The 18,212-nt window shown below is 40.2% G+C and overlaps 1 protein-coding gene across 1 annotated transcript in view; it reads right to left on the bottom strand.

Annotated features, from left to right (window-relative positions):
* Positions 1–6,838: 6,838 nt before the first annotated feature.
* The window catches only part of dipk2b (divergent protein kinase domain 2B), a 41,355-nt gene continuing 29,981 nt past the window's right edge, over positions 6,839–18,212 (bottom strand). The window contains exon 5 of the mRNA XM_028799758.2: positions 6,839–7,843. Coding sequence (XP_028655591.2) covers positions 7,500–7,843 — 344 coding nt within the window. The 3' untranslated portion in view covers positions 6,839–7,499. The remainder of the gene's footprint in view (positions 7,844–18,212) is intronic.

Raw genomic sequence — 18,212 nt, 5'->3', positions numbered from 1 at the left:
CAGTTGAAATTGCAAACATAATCTATGCACTGTGGATTCCACTGACAACTACTTTTTGTGGTTCAGTGTTTTTTGTGCATTTTTTGATATAAATATTATAGATCTACATTATTTATTTATTTATGAAGTGTTGTTTCAGAGGTTGTCTTGAGACTAGTATTTAAGTGTGAAATGTACATGTAGAAGCTGAATCTACTGTCTCCTCATTCATAAAAAATTCCAAGACAAAATGGTGTGTGTTGGTTTTTTGAGTCTGTGCCTGAACAAGAATACAGCTGATGTATATTTTGTGGCCTGGGTTAAACTTTGGATTCCTGGCCTGAATAAGCCTCCCAGTCCGGCCCTGATTGGAAAAATGTCAATTCATACATAAAATCTGGGTTTACGGCGATGACTGCAATAAAGACAAAGTTGAGAAGCTGATAGTGTCAGCAGCGCACTGAGGTACTGAGTGACTCCTTCAAATAACACGATTAGCTAGCTGTGTAACATTCATTGCTGTGAAGCACTTCGCTGAAATGTTTTCTTGTAGAAATAGCTCACCATGTCTGAAAGGCCTTTGAAAGGAAATGCTTTATCTTTATCAAGGCAATATCCTGATGGCCTTAATTGTTGAAAAAAATTTTTTAACAAAAATGCAATGTTTAGCCCCGCTACATAAAGCACATTTAGGAAATGCACAATTAAAACTACTAGATATGTTGAACATGCTAACAGAATACAGACTTGGTGACCTGTTCCCAAATGGTTCTGTCAGCTTATCAGTACTTTTAACAATTCCATCAACTTTAGCTTCTGCAGAGAAAGCATTTAGAAAACTCAAGCTAATTTTAAGGTTTGCAGTACTTCAAGAACGTCTTGTGGATTTACCAAGGATGAGTAAACATTGCCAGAACAACTCATTTGTTTAGATTTTTTTTTTTTTTACACAAAAAACACAAGGTAAGCTAATTTTCAAGTAAATATTAATTGAATTGTTTTGATGTATAATTCTTTCATCTTACAGTTTCTGCATTGTAGCATATAAAACTGTTCAACTGTGCATTCTTCCCTCTGACCCTTCTTTTCACTCTTTATTGTGGACGAGGGAATGTAGGGCACAATGCCTCAAATGCAGAAAATCAATAAAGCGCCCCATTCCATCCTGCTTTCACCTTCGATACCTTTTGGACTTTACAGTCATGGCCAAACATTTTGAGAATGACACAAGTATTGATTTTCACAAAGTCTACTACTTCATTTTTTTAGATCTTTTTGTCAGATGTTTCTATGGTATACTGAAGTATAGTTACAAGCATTTCATAAGTTTCAAAGGCCTTTATTGACTACAGTATTTGAATATTTGCAGTGTTGGCCCATTTTCAAGACGTCAGCAGTTTGCCTTGGCATGCTGTCAGTCAAACTTCTGGACAAAATCCTGACTGACAGAAGCCCATTCTTGCATAATCAATGCTTGGAGTTTGTCAGAATTTGTGGGTTTTTGTTTGTCCCCCTGCCTCTTGAGGATTGACCACAAGTTCTCAATGGGATCAAGGTCTGGGGAGTTTCCTATCCATGAACTCAAAATTTTGATGTTTTGTTCCCTGAGCTACTTAGTTATCACTTTTGCCTTATGGCACGGTGCTCCATCATGCTGGAAAAGGCACTGTTCTTCACCAAACTGTTCTTGGATGCTTGGGAGATGTTGCTCTCGGAGGATGTTTCAGTGGGACATCTCAGTTCAAGCATTTCCACTCAGCATCTGCCAGTTTAGCCAGCATACAGAACACAATTACTGCGTGCTTGTTAGAAACATTATCCATGGATGTCCAAAGTGGTTTATTTCTTATCTTACAGCCTGAAATAATTTTAAAAGACAGAGGAATAATGATCACTTACTGTGGACTATGCACATTCAGTAGCACACAAAGTCAGGCTGTGCTCCTGTCTGTAGAAGCACCATAATGATTGGATGAAACCTGTAACTCCGTAAGTGCCATCTGTGAAAATGAACTACAGCAACAAGTTGTTTGTGAAAACACGTGTTTATCTGTTTGTTTACTACATGTGCGTCTATCACTCCAGCTCAACCTGTGATCACTGTGCTTTTATGTTTCATGCTTAGTGAAGCAAACCATGTTAAACAGAATTTAATGTTACATTGGATGGCGTGATAGTGTGGTGCTTAGTGCCCAGCACTTGAACTTACTTGTTATCTATGTGCAGTTTACATGTTTTCCTTCATCTGCATGGTTTTACCACTAAAATCCACCTGTTCAGGTTGACTGGCCATTCCAAATTGTGGGTGCGAGAGTGGGCCCTGCAGTGTACTGTTGCTCTGACCAGTCCTGAATTTGAATGAATACAGTTAGGCTCCATGTCTATGTACATTTTTAAAATAGGACCAAAACTATTAATAACTGACATATGCAGCAGGCTCAAGAATTATTGGTACTCTATAGATGAGGTAGTAGTGGTCGTGTCAAATATACACTACAGATTATGAGGAAAAATTAATAAAACAAAAAAGAAAACTTGCAAGCTTTTCCTGAATGACCTCTTCATTGTTTTCATAGAAAACACAGTTGTAAAAATTGACATTACATTTTAAAGTACTTTATACAATGACATTTCGCGGTCTCTGACATCATTTGATGCTGGAATAAAATATTCACATCTTCCCTGCAGTTTACTGAGTCAGAACTGAAAGATGCAGCATGATGCTCAATTAATTTAAAATATTACACTGGAAAAGTATTCATCTTTCAGTATTTGTTTTAGCCTGTTGCCATTAGCATTTGAAAAAACTTGTAATGGGAACCCATCTTTGTGCACTTAACAGTTTAACAGCAATATTTATTTATATAGTACGTTTTCATACAAATCATGTAACTCAAAAGTGCTTTACAGGATAAAGAAAGAAAAAAAAGAAAATATAAAAATTAGGCAATACTAATTAACAAAAAATAAAGTAAGGTACGATGGCCAGGGAGGACAGAAAAACAAAAAAATATTCCAGAGGTCCGGAGAAAAAAAAACAATCTGCAGGGGTTCCAGGCCATGAGACCACCCAGCCCCCTCTAGGCATTCTACCTAACATCAATGATCTCAATCAGTCCTCGTGGTTTTCGGACTTCATGTGGTAGAATTTGATGATGATGGTCATGTGGACCTCTGGCCTTCAATCCATTAATGTAAGAACTGCATGATGCTTTGATAAGGTGGTGGTGGTGCAGATCAGCACCACAGAAAAAGAACAGCACAGAAATTAAATTCACCAGAATAGGCAGCCATGATGTTCGATCAGCACACAACATGTCACTGTTACCTGAATTTTCATAAAGTATTGCACTCATATAAACAGTTTGCTTATGAAATATTATGCTTTCATGTACAATATAGGGTCATTGTATTTTTTTAATTATTATCATGTTATTTTGCTTGCTTTTCATTATGCTTTTTTTTTTTTTTTGGTTATTTTTGGCGCCAGTCTGTAAAAGAGTATTTCCTTGGGCTCTGGTAGGAGAAATGCTGAGAAAGTTAAACAATATTATCTTAGTTACAGAAGTGTTACCGTATCTTCATCACCACTGCTGACCTGCTCAAACCTGGGAATTTTGAATTGTCACCTTCTGCCCTCTGATCTGACAGCACCTGGAGAAGATAACGCCCAATGGCACTGAGAGCACCTCAGTTAACGGTGAGTGAAAGAGTGAGCAGCCTGACTACTACAGCAACGTTCACCTGGCCTTTATTCAACAGAGGTCTCCTGGCAGAAGATTGTTTGTTGGAAAAGTTCTTTAATGTAAGCTGCAATAAGAAACCTTGTGTTGTGATTGGTTTTTGATGCTGTTGTGGCTTTGAGGTGGCTCTGTAAACAAAGCTATCTTTCTACATGCATTTCTTGCATTGAACCTGGTCAATTCATGCAGCTAGTGCTCCATGCCGGACACAACCTGACGTTGTAAGGTTAAATAAACATGTCTGTGTGAGAAAGGGAGCAATGGTTAATCAGTCATCGTCCAACCCACTATATCTGAACACAGGGTCATGGGGATCTGCTGGAGCCAATCCCAGCCAGCACAAAGCAGGAACAAATCCCGGGCAGGGCACCAGCCCACTGCAGGACACACCCACACACCAAGCACACACTAGCGACAATTTAGGATTACCAATGCACCTAACCTGCATGTTTTTGGACTGTGGGAGGAAACCGAACCACCCGGAGGAAACCCATGCAGACACAGGGAGAACATGCAAACTCCACACAGTTGTTAAGAAATGGAGGAAGCATAACCTGTTGAAGGTTCTGTATACTGTAGTTGTTATCCCCTAAAATTCAGCAGCCAAGCTGAAAAGAAAATGTTCTCAGTTAAAACTCAACGATGGTTAGTAGAATGTATGTGGAGGAGAACTGTACGTACTTTCTGCACACATTTTGTGTATTTGTATGTGTGTGTATTCATTCATAAAATAATAAAAACTCCAACATCTTGAGTGTAATACATGTGTATTAATGTTTCTCCAAAGAGATTGTAGCATGGAAGAAATGAAGACCCCCCCCAAATAATTATTCAGAATTTTATATCTTGCCTTCAACAGTTCCTTTCCATCATTACAAAATGTAGCAGAAAGTGCAATAAATGTAGTGTATGTTTTCTGTCCTTGACAATAATGTTGTAATGGAATTCATAAAAAAAAAAAAATGAAAAATGCAGTTCAGCCAAAGCTTACTTACCTGCTACAAACACAGTGACCAGCCAGCAACAATCTGCACTACTGCCGCCAGACGGGAGGTGAGCACCCCATGGCAGGTTTAGAAATAACACATCTAAATTTTATTTATTATTGTAAAACTTTAGAAAATGACAAATAGTAACTGTTAATCCATATAACAGAGGGTGCAACCAAAGCACGCAGGACAGAAGTTGTCAAAAAAATCATGCAGCATTAAATAGTTCAGATTTAAGGCATTGTCTCAAACTTCCTGTCAATTCACATTTGTTAGAATATCTGTTAAACTGTCTTCCCATTGATAGAGTTAGTGAGTTATTTCTTCCACTTAGAACAGTCACAGTAGAGAGAAATGAAGGAATGTAATTTAGTGAACGGTTACAAAAAGAAGTGAAAAGCTTTATGTTGCAATGTGATTAGCCTCAAGTTAAGTTCCATGTGATATTAGCATCAGTTTGATGAGCTTGTGGATACTGCCCCTCCTCAGCTAGATATGTCTGGCTTATTCGCAGCCTGTCTGGCCCCCTAAATTGCACAGTCAGTTAGTCTTAACATTTACATGGTTTTGTGGTTTCTTTCCTCCAATGTATAGTATTATTCCTTTGCCTTTGTGTTTTCAAATCATAATTTATGAAAGGCTTATATATTTGAAATTATATTTGTTTGTGTACTGTTCATGTAAAGCAGAAATTATTACCAAGGTGGATATGTCTTGCTTTAAATATTTAAACATTGTTGAACTCATTTGCCCTCTGTGTGCTTTTCTTCCAATCACTTTCTGAGGAGAATGCAAAAGCAAGGTTCAGTTAGTAGTAAACAAAATAAAAGTGAATGGTCAAGGATGAGGTGAAATGTATTCAGAACAGCGGGGTGAAATTAAATATACCTGTATAGCAAATGAAACGGCAAATTCTCTGAACTCAGATTTTTCTAAAGTTTTTACATATTAACAGGTCAACAACTTTCCAGTAGCTATAGAACCTATTAAGGAGATACTTAATTATTTGGATAAAGCAGTGAGAGAAGTACTGCTTAAACTAAATTGCCATGACCAAATAATGTTGGGCCTAGAGAGTTTAAGTAAGTTAGTATGATAAAACATTTATTTATATTATTCTCAGAAATACCTAAATATAGGAAGAGAGAATTTAGAAATACCTAAAGATAAAATATATAATTTTTTTCATCCATTATAATATACAAAAAAGGTTCATCATTATCATGCTAAGCCAAGTACAGCAGCTATTGGCCAAAAATCGTAACATGTAAATCAATGCAAGCAATTAAGGAAAAGACAGAACAGCACACCCCAAGAACAGGAGTGTCAATGAGCAGTCAGCATTGATTTATATTTGGGAGAGTTCTATGAGGAAGTGGCACAGGTATATGGTTAGATGGGCACATATGATATCTTGATTTTCAGAAGACATTTAATAAAGTCCTACATGACAAGTTATGCATCAAAATAAAAGAGATGGATGTTTTGGGTGTAGTGGATAGCTGGGTGCAAAAACCAATCTTAAACAATGGAAGCTGAAAGTTATGGTACAAGGACCCTTAGTTGATGGTAAAAGTGGTGCCCCTCAGCGGTCAGTGCTGGGGCCACTTCTCATTTTAATATACTTACGTGATCTAGACAAGGATATAAAAGCAAACAAATTAAATTTCCAGATGACCATATAGTAGATGGAATAATGTAAACCCAGTAGCCTTCTGCCTAGAACCGCATACAGGCTTATGCAGATTTGAAATTTAATGGAAGTAAATGTGACGTATTACATGTAGGAGATGAAAATGTTAGATTAGAACAGACAATGTGAGATCAACTTGAATATCCACCTGTTTTGTAATCAATTTTTTTATTGAGTTGAACAGACACAAAACAGAAATGAACAAGTGCAACTAGTAGATTGTTGCAGTGCCGGAAATGCATTTATTCCGCTGACTGGTCTGCAGCCCTTATTGTTACTGTCGTATGTTGTCTCTTTTTATCCATCACAGAGACTAAGTAGTTCAGGTGCAAGCTGGAAGCTAATCCCGAATGGTGTATCTAGAATGTCCCTTTATTCATTTATTTATTTCATTTTTTACTCCTTTATTTGGAGGCCAAACATTACAATAGATAGATAGATAGATACTTTATTAATCCCAATGGGAAATTCACAATGGAACACAAGTCAGTCAAGTAAATGAAAATAACATCACAAATAAAACAGTGTGCTTCAAAAGTAGTCTATGAAACATGAATGTCAGGTTCTGTGGATTGTTCTCATTTTCCTTGGCACTGATTTTCCATGCAGTTTATGAGCTGCCATGACTTTCAGCAGAAGTGAACTGAGGCAAATGTGCAGATTGGTTTTAGGGAGTCAAAGGCAGACCTACCAGACATCAAAGTTTGCAGTCCTCACTGTTAGCTACAGTAAGTGTTCCAGTCAAGATGAGCCATTGTGTAATCTAACCAAGGCAGTGATAATCTGATGCTAAGGTGTCTCACCCAAAACTGTCAAAATTGTTCAAAGTAGAGCAAACAGTGTTGCCGTAGTCCTGTACTAAATTAATAAATACTCTTTATTAGAAATTGCATCATAAATGGTAAGTCAACTAACACTTAACCAACATAAAAAAATGTCCCCAGTGTTGCACAGCCAACCTTTATATTTCCTTGTCTTGTCCCAGAAGGCACAGCAAGACAATGTATGTATGTGTGTACCTTGGAGTCTTCTAGCATAGCTAACCTTGAGCTAATTAGCCCTTGTGAACAGACCTGAGTGTTGTCTTTTTTGTTATTAGTAGTCCGTGTTGTATTTACATTCTGGATAGCGATAAGGGAAATGCTGTGTGCAAGGACGAAATGGCTTTAACAGATGCATCAGCTCCTTTGCTGCATGTATAATGCTCTTGTCAGAAAGTGTCGCGGCACTGCAGTCGTGGAGGAGCATCTTCATTTCTTTATGGAGGTGTAGGTTAGTCCGTTGCCGGGATAGCAGCAGCTTTGGTAGGATCTCCTTGCACAACAGGAGGAGACTTTGTGCCTCTCTGACTGACTGACAAGATGGAAATGGCCTGCAGTCCAGGCTGAGGCAGGAGAAAATATCTTGCTGTTCCCGGTGTCTTCCCTCCAATGGATAACCTGTAAGAACAAAAGAGGAGGCTACTTTTAAGAATTGCGACATTTTTTAAATATTTCAATTGTTAAAAAAAGGCCCATTAAAACAATGCAATGTCATTGCAGCTTATCTGATTGTGGGTCACTGGGAGCCGCCATCGAGTCAAGTTTACCAACTAATTATGAATGTGAGAAAGGCGGCCATCTCCTCCTTTATGTCTTAAATGCAATAATGTAATGCCAGCAGAAAGCACCCACCTCCTGGAGGCCATGTCTAAATCCAACAGTGATGAAACTGTGTGGTGACAGGTAGGACAGCCTTTTATCACTTTGGCTCTTTTTTAAAAGCTGCTTTTTCTGTTTCTATTAATTTCACAAGATCAAGTCATTGCTGTTAATTGTTTTCTGCTTGATGTGCAATTATTTATGTGTGTAGAATTAATTGGTTACATTCATTTACCTCCAAAAATACTAACCAATACATTGATAGATAATTAAATTTCATTTACATTTACATGTGGCTTTGTTTGATCATGGTATATTTGCCTTTCCCTGATGTTAATTTCTTTAGTTACTCATTTAGAAATGTAATGCAGAAGATGGATGTTGTGCAACCTCAGCTGTGCATGTACTGGTGCTGTTAGGCAGATTTACTGATTTTGGTGTTTCAAGTACTGAAATCTGCATCTCTTGTGGCTCTTTGTTATCAGCTCTCTTAATGGCAGTCCTCTTGATGGAGTATGACAACCAGTGCTGGTGCTACATTATTTTGTGGCCCAGGTCAAGCTTATTAGTGCGCCAACCTGCCTGTTCAAAAATGCAACACTTTCATTTTTTTTTTTTTTTATACATCATCTTTCCTCCTCCAATCTCACATCAGTTTCTCAGACGCATCAAATTTTGTTGCAGTAGCACAGTTACCAATTTTTTTTGCCAAAGAAACCCGTTGGTGGACACCGGCGGGGAAGGATGCCGTCAAGCTGAAGAAGGAGTCCTACAGGACCCTTTTGTCCCGTGGGACCCTGGAGGCAGCTGATAGGTACCGGCAGGCCAAGCGGAATGCGGCTTTGGTGGTTGCTGAGGCAAAAACTCGGGCGTGGGAGGAGTTTGGGGAGGCCATGGAGAATGACTTTCGGACGGCTTCGAGGAGATTCTGGTCCACCATCCGGCGTCTCAGGAAGGGGAAGCAGTGCAGTGTCAACACTGTATATGGTGGGGATGGTGCGCTGCTGACCTCGACTCGGGACGTTGTGGGTCGGTGGGGGGAGTACTTCGAAGACCTCCTCAATCCCATTAACATGCCTTCCAATGAGGAAGCAGAGCCTGGGGACTCGGAGGTGGGCTCCCCCATCTCTGGGACTGAGGTCACCGAGGTGGTCAAAAAACTCCTTGGTGGCAGGGCCCCGGGGGTGGATGAGATACGCCCGGAGTTCCTCAAGGCTCTGGATGTTGTAGGACTGTCTTGGTTGACACGCCTCTGCAACATCGCATGGACATCAGGGACAGTGCCTCTGGATTGGCAGACCGGGGTGGTAGTCCCCCTCTTTAAGAAGGGGGATCGGAGGGTGTGTTCCAACTACAGAGGGATCACACTCCTCAGCCTCCCTGAAAAAGTCTATTCAGGGGTCCTGGAGAGGAGGGTCCGTCGGATAGTCGAGCCTCGAATTCAGGAGGAACAGTGTGGTTTTCGTCCTGGTCGCGGAACAGTGGACCAGCTCTATACCCTTAGCAGGGTCCTGGAGGGTGCATGGGAATTTGCCCAACCAGTCTACATGTGTTTTGTGGACTTGGAAAAGGCATTCGACCGTGTCCCTCGGGGAATCCTGTGGGGGGTACTCCGAGAGTATGGGGTACCGGCCCCCCTGATAAGGGCTGTTCGGTCCCTGTACGATCGGTGCCAGAGCCTGGTCCGCATTGCCGGCAGTAAGTCGAACCCGTTTCCAGTGAGAATTGGACTCCGCCAGGGCTGCCCTTTGTCACCGATTCTGTTCATAACTTTTATGGACAGAATTTCTAGGCGCAGCCAGGGCGTTGAGGGGGTCCGGTTTGGTGGGCTCAGGATTGGGTCACTGCTTTTTGCAGATGATGTTGTCCTGTTTGCTTCATCAGGCCGTGATCTTCAGCTCTCTCTGGATCGGTTCGCAGCCGAGTGTGAAGCGGCTGGGATGAGAATCAGCACCTCCAAATCCGAGACCATGGTCCTCAGCCGGAAAAGGGTGGAGTGCCCTCTCAGGGTTGGTAGCGAGATCCTGCCCCAAGTGGAGGAGTTCAAGTATCTCGGGGTCTTGTTCACGAGTGAGGGAAGAATGGAGCGTGAGATCGACAGGCGGATCGGTGCGGCATCCGCAGTAATGCGGGCTCTGCATCAGTCTGTCGTGGTGAAAAAGGAGCTGAGCCGCAAGGCGAAGCTCTCAATTTACCAGTCGATCTATGTTCCTACCCTCACCTATGGTCATGAACTATGGGTAGTGACCGAAAGAACGAGATCGCGAATACAAGCGGCTGAAATGAGTTTCCTCCGCAGGGTGTCTGGGCTTTCCCTTAAAGATAGGGTGAGAAACTCAGTCATCCGGGAGGGGCTCAGAGTAGAGCCGTTGCTCCTCCGCATCGAGAGGAGTCAGATGAGGTGGCTCGGGCATCTGATCAGGATGCCTCCTGGACGCCTCCCTGGTGAGGTGTTCCGGGCACGTCTAACCGGGAGGAGGCCCCGGGGAAGACCCAGGACACGTTGGAGGGACTATGTCTCTCGACTGGCCTGGGAACACCTTGGGATTCTCCCGGAAGAGCTAGAAGAAGTGGCCAGGGAGAGGGAAGTCTGGGCATCTCTGCTCAAGCTGCTGCCCCCGCGACCCGACCTCGGATAAGCGGGAGACAATGGATGGATGGATGGAAACCAGTTTCATATTTTGTTCTGATTGAATGCTCCATCGTAGATAAGGGACGCTCTTATGATAAAGGTGTATGAGGGTGTGAGATACAAAAAACACAAATCAGTGCAAAAGTCACTTCAGAATAGTTTGGGTATTACAGTGTGGTCACGTAGGCACAATACATAGAAAAAAAGGCAGTGTGCTCCGTGGTTACTCTCTCAGGTGGGCATTGGCATATCATAATCTCTTGGACCAATAGCGTGAGTTTTACGCATTCGACATTATAAAATACCGGAAATTATACAGCAAAATCAAGTCCCAACTTATCCGCAGGAGAACGTAAACACGAGTGTATACGGTAGTTTACTTCAAATGCGATTTTTTGCAGTTTATATTCTCATGAATATACAGAAGCTGCCGATTCTGTCAGTCTTACATCGATTCCCATATTTTTCTCGGTTTCAGTTTCAGATATTAGAATTTCAGATTAGGGGTGCTCTACCTACATTTAGCAATACATTTTTTTCTAAAATTCACCCTGGATAAAGTGAATGGGATTCAATTTATCATGTGAAATGTTGATTAAACTATCAGACTTATCTTGTTAATGTTTCCACAAAGTGGTGCATTTGTGAAGTTTCAAATATTTTTGTTTTTGTAAAAATACAAATATGTATTCAAGATATAAAATGAAAATGTGTCCCTCAACTAATGGAATACAACCTGACATGACCTTAATGTTGTGATAATCTCTGGGGTTTTCTTTCAATTGTGTACAATTGGCAATGTTGATGACAACTTCTGATGACAACCCTAACCCTAATTTCAGTGCATTGCTCGCTGAACAAGCAGTAGGCTGCATATTTCGCTAATTTCTGAATTGTGATTATACAGCTGCACAGTCACAAAAAACTCTTCCACTGAGTATGACATGTCTTTCTCCAGCACATATGCAGATTAAAGACACAAAGCTTCACCTGACTAGGTCTGCTGCTGGTGCTAAAACCAGTGCAGGGTTCCTTACTGCGCACACTGGGCCACCAACCTGTAAGAATCTTTTTCCATTTTTCTGGTAGAATCAAGCAAACCTTTTAAGTAGTTGTGGAAAAAAATTGGTAGGCCTCATCATCATGTTGTAATGGACAGTAAAGCAGAAGCAAAGTTGAAATTTGCATTACAAGCGCACAAAATGCATCTTGGGTGCAATGAGGAGGATCACAGGAAATGTCAAGTGGAGGGGTCCATTCATCGGATTGGCTGGCCTAGCGCTGTCTCAGCTGTGGAATTGCCAGTAGGGAGAAGCAGTTTAATGGCCGAGGTCTCCAGGACACTGAACAAATCCAAATCGTATTATGTGATATCATCTACTGTTGAATTCTGCTCTGTACTTGTAATATTTGTTTTTCACCATTATATTGTATTTAGGATTACTTTTGTTCTGTGTATTGTATTGACCCCTTTTTTGACACTCACTGAATGCCCAATCTACCTGGAAAGAGGTCTCTCTTTGGACTGCCTTTCCCAAGGTTTCTTCCATTTTTTCCCTACAAGGGTTTTTTGGGAGTATTTCATTGTCTTCTTAGAGAGTCAAGGCTGGGGGCTGTCAAAAGGCAGGGCCTGTTAAAGCCCATTGCAGCACTACTTGTCTGATTTTCTGTTATGCAAAAATAAATTGTATTGTAATAAAAGTCTTTTATCTGTCAGAATTGAGCAGCATTGTAATCCATCCGCCCAAATGTTTTCCCACCACTTTTTTCCATTTCAGGGACAAAAGCAAACACTAGATGAAGTGCTAGTCCATCACAAAATAAATATACATTAAGTCATTGAGGGCCATCTTAGACTTGCCAGTAAACCCTGCTTGCACACGTTTGGCCTGTGGGAGGAAATGAAAGCATTAGCAGGAGATCTAAGGTACGCAGACCCTCGGAAATTGGGTCACATTGAGGTCCCGGGCCTGTAAAGCTAATTGTTGGAGCTAGTTCGTTAATTAAAGGAAATTGAGTTTTTTTTATTTGAAGCCCAATTATCCTGAAATATACCTTAGGATATCTATTGCTATTAATTTTTAAATAAAATGTAGACTTGAAATTTTGTAAAGTGTTAATTTCATGGTGTCCATACATTAGTAATTTAAGTTCCTCAGATGTTTATGCTTTTGCAGTGCCACATTAGAAGACCTCATTAAAATGAATAAATGATTACTGTATATTAATGGTAGTTCTTTCTTGTGTTATTTTTCTCACTCCCGTGTTACAGGTGGCTGTAGCTATGAGTCCATAATGCTTCTAATTCCTGCTGTCTGTTAAATGTTGAAGCACAATTGCCTTGGAGTGGAAACTCCTCCATTTTTTAAACTGGGGACTGCTTATATTAATTTGAATTGTTTGCTCAAATGTACCAGGATGAACTGAATTAATAGGACTCTTACAAGATATTTAATTACAGAGGCAATTCACAATGAAAGTGTTTCTCTTTCATGCATTCTTTCTGTATTGTACCAGTAATTTATAACCTCAAAGTTGCCGATTCAATTAGTTTATCACCTAAGAATGGAAACTACGTATGGACCAGGAGCTGTTTCAAAGTAGTTTATAGCCTGGGAACAGAAGGCAGTGCTCAGGTTCATTAAAAGATCAAAGACTTTGTGCAGAGTCATCTGTCATAAGGACAGCCAGCCAATCAGATGTGTGCAGTGTCACATGACTTGAAGGAGGCAACAAAAGCAGAACATCATAAGAAGTGACATCGGAGATTGAGACACGAGACAATTCCATCTGGACGCTAGAGAGAGTAACCTACGAATAAGACCGATCATTAAATCAAAACGGCGCCTAGGAAAACATCCACCCTTGACAATGCTGATTTTCAGGAAGCTTTTCTAAGATTTTTTTTTTTTATCTGTTTTATTTTCTGTTCTGTTTTTATACTTTGTTTGTATCATTATACTTTAATTAATGTCACATTGCTTTTCTATACTGTGTCCTGAGTGATTGAAGTTTAATATTAGGGCACCTAGTGGTGGAAGACTTTCGCCTTTGCCTGCTGGGTTATCAAAGTCGCTCCTTGATGTTTAGAACATGTATGGTAGAAATAAGACACAGTTGGTTAGAAAGTGGCCCAATAGTCTGAATGATTGAGCCTTTGTATGTCGCAAGGACACCAGTGTGCTTGTTACTCCTTGAGATTACGAGTAATTTTTAAATAAACAAGTTTAAGGAATGTTGAGTTATGTCAATGCCAGAGAAAGAAACTGCAGTTGTAACTATGAGCATGCTTTCACCAAGATCAAAACAATCTGTATTTTCTGAATTATCAGTTCTTTAAAATACAAACGTAGGAGTCATATTCTAGCAAAATTAGGTCTGGTCCTTGTTGTGAACTGCAAAAAGCTGCATGTTCACATAATTTTTTACTGGCACAAAATTGCGTGGAAAGGTCATGAACCTCAGCTACATGCAGACTGCAAGTGATTTACAGTGCAGGGCATCTGCACATTTGTCAACTCTCAGCTGAAAGTGCTTAAAGATACTCTGAGTGGAATCATCCCTGCCAGATCTGCATATCTAAAAACCTGTGGACACGAGAGGGAAGCCACTGGGCAAGACTGTCTAGGAAAAATATGCATGTTTCAAAAACACATGGGTTGCATTGGTAGGCTTTTTCTTTTCATTTTTGCATTTCACATTTTTCTAAAAAGATCAAATCTTTGACATATATGTGAAAGAAAAATTACTGTTTCACAGCAGTATAAAAAAAACATTCCTTTCAAACATTTGTTTATTTAACCCACCAGCCTAACGCATTGATTACAGTGATGGTGACAACAGAATCATTTTGCTGTCATGCCTCCCATATAAATTAAATTTAGGTCACCGAAATAAAATGACTAGCTTAAATATACTCTCAAAATTCAATGTAATTAAAGTATAGCTAATATCTTTAAATTTTACCTATAAATTCTGTTTGCTCTAGCTTAGTCTATTTATGCAAAGAATCGCAATAGCACCGTCCAGTCAATGCACAATGTTGGAGTTTCTGCAGCCATAGACTGACCATGAAGTACTTTTTAGCTTGCCATAAGTGAATGTGGAGAATGTCATCAATCAAGTCATAGATGTTGGTGAACAACAGTAGACAGCATTTACCACGTTTTCATGTATGCCCATTTGAGCAATTTCTATTAAATCAGTCTTTAGCAATGCTTATGAAGAGCAGACATGCAGTCCTGTTGCCATATTGGCTTTTTTATATTACTATGATTGTGTCCTACGCTATGTCAGTGACCTGTGAGGCAGCAGTGCTGACCACCATTGTGGACGTATTGGATTAAACAGTAAAGCAGACTTCTTTAAATTTTGACAAGCCATCATTTCATAGATTCACTTTTAAATTAAAACCTAAAAAAATAAAACAAAACTCCTACTACTGGTGCCAATGAAGAAATGAACCAATTCTTGATTCCCAAGTATAAAAAGCATTAAGTCACTAAAAATAAAATTCTGAGGTACAACATGGTGGCACACTGGCTGGCACCGCTGCCACATAGTCCCAAGGGTTTGAGTGTTGTCCCCAATCAATTTTTTCTTTTTCTTCTTTTGGTTTTATTGCTTTTCTTTCTGTATGCCAAAGATATGTGTTGGGTTCTGGGTGGGCTTCAGACTGGCTAGGCCTATCCATTAATAATGTTTTTAAAATTTTATATAAATATATGTCATATGAAAAATGACATTATAGATATTTGACATGATAAATACTGTATATGGTTGATGCAGCACTTGCTCTTGCATGCAGAACCTTTGATACGCTTTTGGTTGGCTGTGTTTCTTGGTTTTTGTGGCCTGGTCTGTCCTTTGGGTTAACTTGAGTTTGATTGATTGGTTTGTGGTGTTTATTTGTTATTTAAATTATTTTGACACCAGTGCTTTGTTAAAATAGTTCTCTGAACTAACACCAGGCTTAATTTGATTGTAAATTGCAAATCCACATTGACTAGTGCCCATCACAGAAATGACAATGCCAACCTTAAGATTTGCCTTGGCGATAGGTCTGGTGATGTGAAGTCTCCGAGTTGACTCCATTCATGTCATTCCTGTGTGGGGCTGGCGCCCATCGAAGGCTGCCTCCTGCTCTGTGCCTGACGCTGAATGAATAGGCTATAAAAAAGAGGTTGCCAAACTTAGCACCTGGGGGTCCACAGTGGTTTTCATTTCAGCCACTTACTTAATTAGTAACCCGATGCCTTACTTTTAATTAGTTTGATGTTTAAGATTTAGAACTCTTATTTATTTTTCCCCACTTTTTATTTAACTAGCTATCTAGTCTAGCTAATCATTTTCACTCCATCCAGTTTTTCAATTAGAGGCCATTTACTGTTCATGAGACCCTTACATTTGGCCAGTTCCTGGATAGGACAGAAAATCAACATCTCCAAGATGCTGACCCTTCAGACTGCCTTCCAGACATTCTCCAATGGACATCGAGCACATAATCCTTCCCCTACCTTGGAAGCAAAATCTCCAGTGATACCTCTGACTGCTGAGGCTGCGAACAACCAGAGACAAGCCTCCTCTTCATTTGTCCGCCTCCTCAAGCATTTCTTCTAAAATCAGAATCTTCATATGGCAACCAAGGTTGTGGTCTGTCACAATGTGTGCATGTCAACTGGTCCTGTTTGGACTCCTTAACGCAAGCAAATCTGCAACCTTAGAGGTGTTCCACATATGCTGGCTCCAGAAGACCCTGGGCATCGCTTGGGAAGTTAGGATTGCACTCACTAAATTTCTGGAATGCTGCTCATCAACCAGCATTGAAGCCATGCTGCTCAGCCATTGTCTTCCTGTAAGTTGGACACGGCACATTAACCGCGTGGATGACTCTCGGCTTTCCAGAATGGTCTTGTAAGGTGAAATTGCTGAAGGATCCCAATCTTGGGATAGTGCGAAGAAATGCTGGAAGGGTCACTCGAAGCTTTCTCACAAGGCCTACTCCATTCTTCATTGGCAGCTTGAGACACTTGCTGGGGATCATGTGCTTTGGAGAAAGACCGTCATTGAAGAAGAGCGTCACTTTGAACAACAACGAACCCAACAACAACAGGAGAAAACAGCAGCAAGACATCACTGTCAGTGCCAACCTACTGCGCCCTGAGGGCAATACCAATGTTTGTACACTGACTATATTATTACTACTGCTTTGTCCCAGGGAGATACCACCATCACTGTTCTCCTAGTCTGTTCTTATCCATCTGGTAGTTAGACTTGAAACACTGGAGCTACACAGATGTTACAGCTGCAGGTTCAGCTGAAGGCTTTGTTGAAGATGAGCACTATAGCTCCATTCACATGGTAGTGAAGTGCTGCTCAACAAACAACTTCAGAATATTAGAAACCTGACCAAGGGACCATAGCAGAGGAAGCTTATTACATCAAGAAAGCTATCTCTACTGATGTTCAGGTAAATTTTGGTATCTTAAACTTAAGTGCATAGAGTCTACAAACTGGTGAAAAACTATACATGTTAATGTGCTTTTTAAAATTTATTTATTTATTTTTCTTAGTTTCCAATTCACAGTTGAAATTACCTGACATTGTGAAAATAATTTAGTGCCAGAAAAATGTTTTATATTTCTCCCTCCACTCCAGCATTCCTCCTTTCTCTCTGTCTTTTTTAACATTTAACATTTCATGTGCTGTATATATATTTTGAGTGTTTGCACAGTACCATGTCCCCTGGTGCAGCTTCAGCAACAGGAAAACACTCATCTATACAGCATTCTAATCTAAAAGAAAGCACTCATCACACATTGATACAATTCTTTAAGGCCAGTTTGCTCACCTGTTGCTTCTGTTTTCTCTATCCTGTGTAGTCTGCGTCTGACCTGTCCTAACCCCTGCTATGCTTCTCGCTCTACAGCCGAATCCTCTCAAGGAAGACACCTGTGGGTTCTTTTAAACTCAAGAAGTGGAGCTGAAATGAGAACATTGCTCATTTCCTAGGTGTTTGAATAAAGCTTGAGTCCTGTTCCTCCAAGTGCCAAAATAAAAAAGATCAGTTTACTCAGTTCTCTCCTGCCTGTTTAACTCCATTTGCGACAATTGGTACCAGAAGTGGGGGTGTTGCACAAATGGACTCTCAACAGCAAGCCAGACAACAGCCGCAGAACATTCTCCTACCTCTAAACCCAGAGAATGTGGCTCCAGGGCAGGCTCCTCTCTCTCTCTCTGACACCTTCTGATGACCCTTAATGCTATCCTCGCGTTTCAGAAACAGTTTCATCCCAAGAACTTTAAACGCGCTCAATCAGTCCATCAAGTGCTCCTTGTAGAACTGTTTGTACCTATAAGTACAATTACCGCACTGTAAACTTGCAATACAGTTATAATATTGCACAATCTGAGACACTTTATAAAGTGTGTATTTACATATGATGACAATATCATTTTGAAGATGAAATGCAGCAAAATATGTTTATTATATTATACAGATAAAACTTTAACTTCATTTAAATAAACTATATTGTT

This window comes from Erpetoichthys calabaricus, chromosome 4 (genome assembly GCF_900747795.2).
Source record: "Erpetoichthys calabaricus chromosome 4, fErpCal1.3, whole genome shotgun sequence".
Lineage (NCBI taxonomy): Eukaryota > Metazoa > Chordata > Cladistia > Polypteriformes > Polypteridae > Erpetoichthys > Erpetoichthys calabaricus.
This window is presented reverse-complemented; position numbering and strand designations above follow the sequence as displayed.